The sequence below is a fragment of the Paramacrobiotus metropolitanus genome, unplaced genomic scaffold (assembly GCF_019649055.1).
Source record: "Paramacrobiotus metropolitanus isolate TYO unplaced genomic scaffold, Prichtersi_v1.0 Parri_scaffold0000248, whole genome shotgun sequence".
In the NCBI taxonomy this organism is placed as follows: Eukaryota; Metazoa; Tardigrada; class Eutardigrada; order Parachela; family Macrobiotidae; genus Paramacrobiotus; species Paramacrobiotus metropolitanus.
In genome coordinates this window covers 61,736-69,277 of record NW_026570468.1, presented here as the reverse complement: position 1 = coordinate 69,277, position 7,542 = coordinate 61,736, and the positions used below count along the sequence as shown (strand labels likewise).

At 44.1% G+C, this 7,542-nt stretch overlaps 1 protein-coding gene across 1 annotated transcript; it reads left to right on the top strand.

The window, feature by feature from the left end:
* The first annotated feature begins 2,000 nt into the window (after window positions 1-2,000).
* Window positions 2,001-4,534, top strand: LOC129601533 (myosin heavy chain, cardiac muscle isoform-like). Its single transcript, XM_055500372.1, has 2 exons — window positions 2,001-4,012; window positions 4,525-4,534. Exons 1-2 carry the CDS (start codon window positions 2,001-2,003, stop codon window positions 4,532-4,534), a joined length of 2,022 nt encoding a protein of 673 aa, XP_055356347.1.
* Window positions 4,535-7,542: the final 3,008 nt, after the last annotated feature.

Genomic DNA, 7,542 nt, shown 5'->3' with positions numbered 1-7,542 from the left:
AATATTAGGCTGCTGCTTTAGTATATTGCACAATTGGGAGTATTATCGTAGTCCGATACAGCGGTTGCATGTAATTAGTATAAATTTCACAATAACTTAAAAGCTAAAAGAATATTATTTATTGAGTATATCTCGAAATCGGAAAAGCCCAATGTTCTACACTCGCAGTTCTGCTCATTGTTACAACCCACGAGTTTATATAATCCATTCGCTCTAGGGTAGGAATCTAATTTGACCGGTAAAATTTGCTATCACAATGTTTTGAGTATCGTATTGCAAAGACAAATGTTGGATTCGAGAAACCAGTTACAGCTTTTTTTTAGGAAATGCCATCGTGAGATGAAGACCCTGTCGCCAGACTGGGTCTGTAAAGGGATACCTCTAACGATTTCCGCAGTATGCCACTTTGTCGATGCTGTCTACCTTAATATTCACCTTAATAATTTATCAGATTCAAAGCTCCATGCCGACTTCCTCATGCTTATTAATTTAATCACCTTAGAAGTTTAATCAGGTTGTAAACATTATTCCGACTTCGCCATGCCGAATAATTTACGTAGCTTAATAATTTAATCGGTTTACAAACATCGTTATTCTTACTTAAGCGTCATTGATGACTCATATTTCGCCAAGGACAACTACTCGCACGACATGGGGTTGACGTGTGGAGAGGAGTACGTACGAGGATTCCACCGTACATCCACTGACTGTCCGCCTTTACCTGCAACACGGATATCAGTTAATCAGTTCTGTGATTCGTTACTCAGTTATGGCTTAGCGGTGTATTTGATGTTTACTTCTTTTAGTCTATAAATATTCATGTCGTCTCTAATATCGGTAGCAGTCTTGGATTTCAGATTTCGAGACTACTTGCTTTTAACTTTCCTGAGTTGTGCATATGATTGTGTGTTAGCGGAGTAAAGCATCTTCTGTGATTATCGACGTTCGTAATTTGTATCGGATTATAGCGTGGTAAACACGGTATGCTCGTACTACGTCCGACCCGCATATGTAACGACCGGAAGTTAGGAGTATCCGGCACAATTGCTTAGGGATTCCAGATTCTTCGTGTTCCTGATAGTTTCCTCCAGTTTCTATTGTAACAGTTGATTTAAGAGTTGCTCTACCGATTGAGTCGTGGCAGGGAAGTGGTTAGTCTCTTACACTAAACCGTACAGAGTCTCTTCACACGACATGGCGCCCACCGATGGTTCGTGATTTTCCGATGTTACAGTAAAATCGTGGATGGAATTTTGATGGTGGTTTGAGTGTTTGAATGGTCCGTAGAAAGGCGTTGAACCGCAAAGGTACGCCGAAGGAGGTCAGCGTTCCTGATCTGGCCTAGGGTTTTATTTCAAGCGTGCTTCCACGCATTGGGTGTGCTTCCACACCGGGCTGAGCTTCCTCGCCCAGTAATTTAATTGATTTAATTCGGACCGAAATTATTGCAGTGAAAAGTAGTCGAAACCTTAAAAGTCGGCTACGGTGTTAAAAGAAAGAAGAGAAAAGTGGGTAATTTCCGGGTTAGCTGCGCAAAGCAGTAACCGCGGTGAATAAAGTGTAATCGCAGTGTCAGTGTGCCTGGCCTGCAGTCAGTCAGTAGCTGTAGATTACATCAGGGCTAAAGCCATTGTAACCGGCCAGCCTAGATAAAATCTTCAGCAGTGCAAACAAAAGGCAGCCGAAATCGGTAGCCAAATCAGCAGCCAGCAGTGGCGGCTAAAACGTAAACAAAACAGGCAGTCGGTGACTGACCTGCAGCAGTAGGAATTAAATAAAATAAAATTGTGGTGGAAGGCCGCAAAGGTCGCCCACAATAATTAATAGGAATTTACTGCATACCGTTTCAAACCTAAAAGGAGGAACGGGAGCAGAAATTAAAGGCGGCAAAAGCGCTGCTGTATTTTGGCACAATCGCCGAAATAAAGGAAACAAATTGTAGTTTAATTGGGGAGTTTAACCGCAAAGGTTAACGACCAATCTCGCGATACAGCTACACCATGTCGGATACAGGGAAGAAAAAATCGAGGGCGATCATAAAGATTGACCCGAAAATTCTTGCACTGTATGCGAAAGGACCGTATGATGCATCGAATCAGAAAAGGTTCAAATTTAACGTGGATGTAATTCCACTGGAATTGATGTATCGGGAATTGGGCATTGAAGTGCCAGATATACAGTATTGCGGGAAACCTTGGGTTCAGTATCAGGAAGATCCAACATTACCACAATATCAAAGGAAACGGCCCAATTATATCAAGAATTGGTTAACGACAGATAGGTGTATTCCCGAACCGTACATTAAGGAATACGTCACAGATGAAGAATTTAAGGCAGCTGCCCAGCGTGCACTGGAGAAGGTGCCTGAATTCAAAAAAGAAATTGAAGCCAGGAAGCAGCTAGCGAATCAGAAAGAAAAAACACCGCAGGGTTCAGAACCGTCAACCCGATCCGCAAAGGAGCAGGTTGCAGATACAGTCATAAATCAGGAAGAGAAGTCGGCACCAAAGGAGGCGCCCTCTCAGCCTGATATAGGGAATGGGAATGAACCAATCTCGGTGGGAAGTTTAATTGACTTTAATGAAGCAATGATGGAAACAGAGGATGATCACTCCTCTGATTATGAATCACCAGCCAGTAAACTGGATGACGTGTCTGACTTACCAAGGATGAAAATAGTCCGTACAGGTGATTCCACATTTCACGCATCACAAGTGGGATTGCAGGGATTCCTCACAGATAAAGATTTTGAATTTACGGATGAAGAATTCATGGAGCAGGCCGCTAGTGTCGATGACAGATTAGCTACAGCCACAACAGAAAAAGATTTGGAGAAAATTGCACGAGAGTCACTTCCGTTTCTCCTGCGTGGAATCCGGAGAATAGTGGCACAGGCAAAGATAAAATTAGATTCCATTGGTGAATCTAAGCGTATGGATCAGCTTCTACAGGAAGAGAAACAGGCAAAATTAAAATTCCAGTCGGACTTTAACGAGATGAGAAAAAGATGTGAAACGGCTTGTAAAGAGCGGGACACTGCACTCTATAGAAACCGTTCACTGAATGAGAGTTTGGACAATTACCGGGAAAACGCGGCAAAGGACAAAAAAGAATACGAAAAATTATTGGAGGAATACCAACAATTGAAAGACGATAACCGCAATATGGAGAATGCAATGGAGGAACTCCGGCGGGAGTACGATGCAATTAAATCGTCCAGAAATTCAAAGGTTGATCAGCAGGCAAACGCTGACCTGCAGAAACAAAATCACAAATTAGCAGAACAGGCGAGTACGTTGCGTAGGGAGTTACAGCAACAGAGAGATGCCTACACGGAACTATCAAACAAAAATCGACAGGACACGAATTTAATTGAATCATTGCGGAGGCAGGTGTCGGAGGAACAAAAGCGAATTAATCCAGATGTGGATTATGTGGCACAGTTACAGGAAGAACTGGCCATGGTTAAATCTCAGAACGAAATGTACCTGTCCTCGTCAAGAGCGGCAACGGCGGCTGTCTCTAAGGACAGAGAAGAAACATTGTTGGCAACAATTGAGCAATATAAGGCGGAAATTGCTACAGAAAAAGCGGAAAAGGAAAAATTACAGAAGGAACGAAGAGTAAATAAAGCATGTACAAAGTGTGCCGAGTTAGAAAAGGAAGCGAAAGAAGCGCAGGCTGCAGCTTACCTGAAACAGACGGAAGTGGATCGTCTTAGGACGGAAAGTGATCAGTGTAGGATAACTATCCACAATTTACAGCAACATTTGCACAATGGGGAAGCTGCGTATGCTGAATTGCAGGAAGAAGTACGGCATTACCGAAACCAGGCTCAATATGCTGCAAGGGAAGTACATTTTGAACCGGAAGCGCCGGTGGGTACGGGGGATGATATGCCCCTGACACATAACGATCGCCACGATCAGCAAACTTTTGCCCCGTCGGAAGTGAACCCGTCATATACTCACCGTGAGCCCAGCGCGGCACAGTCGTCCAAATCAGTTAAACGGTCAGAGAAACCAGCAGAGGTTACTAAAACAAAGGAAAGTTTCATTAAATTAAAGAAAAATCCGCCCACTATTTTAAGAAAAGAAGTGTTGCAAAAGCACACTATTGAAATGGAAAGGAAAAAGACAAAGAGTACCCGTCGCAGAGAAACAGATGAGGATGAAAGTGATGAAGAGGGAAAGAGTGATGACGAACACCGTCGTCCGCCGAGTGCGACAGAATCAACTTCCTCTGGTTCCTCCCAAAGAATTATTTACAATGATCCACGGGAACAAAGACAACGGGAAACGGAAGGAAAAATAGTGGACATTTTGGAGAAATTAACCGAGAGAGGCACGGATAAATCAGAATCCGGCATGAAATTACAAAACTTCGATGATTCCCGGCCAGAACGGATACAACAATGGTTGATTTCCGTTGATCAATGTCGTACCACAAATGGGTGGAATGACAAGCAGACATGCAGAGCAATTTCCGGTGCATTTAAAGGACCGTCCTACGTTTGGTTTGCAGACCTGTATAAAGATAATAAAACAAGAACTTGGAACGAATTTTTTAAGCCCGCTATCATTAAGCATTTTAACGGTGCGTCCTCTAAGGCAGAAATGAGAAGGGCAATGAATAATCGACACTGTCAAGTAAATGAAACAGTGCGCTCATACCTGGACAGTTTCCTTATCTGGTTTAAGGAGCTGAGAATACAGGAAGAAGAGAAGATTGAAGTCCTTCTGGAAGGTCTGAAAAAATATAGAAAAGGATGGTACAGGACAATATACCAAGACAGACCGGAAACGTACGAAGAGTTTGAATCGCAGTTACAAGACTGTGAGAAATTACAAAAAATACTGGATGGTGATAAAAAGGAGGATGAACCTCAGCAAAGGGTAACAATTCGAGAACCGCGGAGTGCGGGAAATGAACCAGAAAATCGTACCGGTCGTGGTGAATTCCAATCACGTGGAAATTATTACTCGACCAGAGGAAACCGTGGGAATTATCGTGGAGGATACTCCAGGCCGTACTTCGGTTCGGGTAATTATCAGAATGTGCAGACAGAAAGTCAAACGCCGCCGCCGCCGCCGCAGGCGCAGCCTATCCCAGTTCCGAACGTATCCCAGCCGCAAGTACAATATATACCGTATCCGGTGTATCAGCAGCCACAAGTAATGGAAATGCAACCAGTGCAGTACGGGCAGTCATTCCCTCAACAACCGATAATGCAGCCTCAGCAGCAATCCCAGATGCAGGCTCAACCGCCAGCCCCAGTGCAACAAATGCAGCCCACGCCTCCACTGATGCAGAATTTCCAGAATTTCCGGCCGAACGGACCTGTAAATAACAACGGTGGATTTAATCAGGGTAATTTCCGACCAAATAATTACGGGAATAATTTTCGCGGGAATAATTTCCAGCGGGGCGGAAATAATAGCAATAATTATCGGCAGCCGTTTCAAAATAATCAGAATATTAGGCAAAATACCCCGCAGCCTAATCAGGTAGAAGTCGCACCGTTTGACGAACGTAATGTAGTTAAAGAAAAATGGGCGAATGCCCGGGGAGTAGAAATCTGTTTCCGTTGTCATGCGCTACACGCAGCAGCATCGTGTAGAAATCCGCTAGCTATTCCCAGGCTTTATGAGCCAACACCAGAAATTTTGAACAGAGCTAATGCGCCACAAATAAACATGATGGAACTTGACTTACCTGCGGGTTTAGATATTCCTCCCATCCAGTGTAATACAGTGGAAGTGGTGGACGTAAATCAATACCCATTGGCGGATCATGTGTGCTTAATGCCGACACTGGACGCACAGGCGTGGTATTCCGTGATTGATGTGAACTATAAAAAAATCAAAACGATGATAGATACCGGTTCCAGTATTTCTGTAATGTCTTATAAAATGGCGAAAGATATGAACTTAAAAATACACCGGTGTCCAGATCATATTCAGGGAAGAGTGGTACATACAGCTTACCAAGGACGGCAAGTGATCGAACCAATGTCGGTGTTGGTCACTATTCACGAGTTTGGTATGGCATTTGAACATGCCCTGCTGGTCAGCTCTAATTTTGACCGGGATCACATTGTCCTTGGTCTGGATTTCCTGGCAACTAAGCCGTTTATATTGGATATGAACACGATGACTTGGAGACTCTCCCGTCGTCATCCAGAAGCGCCAGATTGGCACCCACGGAAAACCCACCACATGGCAGATATTATCCGGGCGCATCATTTCGACCCATTAATTCCGCCTGGTGTGAAACCGTCGCCGTCTATCCCAGCATTAATGCTTACAGAGAGAATCGGCGTCGCAAAGGAAGCACAGTTTGTGCCATACGAATCAGCTCACCTGATTTTGGCAAAAGCGAAGCCGGAAATATGCCTAATGCATATTCAGAAAGCAAAGGAAGAATGGCCGCGGCCGCCGAAACCGGACAGTTTAGCAAAACCAGTCCGGTGACATGGCCTCACACAACATGGCGCCCAAACCGATGCCACCCGGATCCGATAAAAGGGATAAGGAATTCTTGGAAGAAGCTGTAAAGGAAGCAGTCAAAGGATATGTACAGCCAAAGATAACAGAACCTGTCGTACCGGCAATGGAAGTAACTCCCAGTCCAAGTCAAGTTTGTGGGGGAGGCGGTGAGCCGCAACAGAAAAGTAAGGAGAACAGGAAAAAGGATAAAAGGCAGCAGCAGCCAGTTTCGACAGTGCCCAACGCATCTGAAAAAGAAATGACAAATAAAACGGGGCGCTGTTTAGCGATAAATGCTAGTCAAGTTTGTGGGGGTGATAATAAACCAATTAAATCTCTCACCACGTTGGCAGCGTTGTTACACATTTTACCGGATGAACAGTATACGTTTGCGGGTTTCCCTAAAAGGACAAATAAAACGGTTGAATGCGTGGTATTCGGCAATAAGGTTCTCAACGTTGTACCGATTGATTTTACTCATCAACACGTCGATGAGACGCACGATCGGGAATATCCGCCACGCATTGCGAGAAACCCAGAATTGATGAGATGGATGATGCCGCCAACCAGGCCGCAGGACAAAGACAGGTTTCCGACAGAGAAAGAATTCCGGGATGTGGAATTCTGGAAAAAAGAGCAGCAGAACTGTATGGATAGTCGGATGTGGTTGAGGCTTTTAAATAGCCCGCAAAATGCCAGCACAAACTTTCTGAAGTACGAGTTGAACCGTTTACTCACGTTTGAAGGGTTAATCTGTCGTATCCCCGATCATGATGGTCAATGTCCGCGAATTTATGTGCCATTTCAGTGGCGGGAGAAACTAATTGCAAAATTCCACGACCTGTTAATTCATAATCAGGTCTACGGACCACGGGAAAAATTATATCCTTATCTCGTAAAAATTTTCTATTGGCCGGATATTATTATTCAGATTGAACAGTACGAAAAAGAATGTGAAGTGTGCCGTAATTCAATGAATCTACGACAGCATTTTATGAGTACGCACCGTACCGAACATTTAGCCGCACAGGAGAAGAAGAAAAAGGTTACGTTT

Excerpts from the sequence above, each read along its gene's own strand:
- LOC129601533 (XM_055500372.1), top strand. The coding sequence starts at position 2,001 with ATGTCGGATACAGGGAAGAAAAAATCGAGGGCGATCATAAAGATTGAC.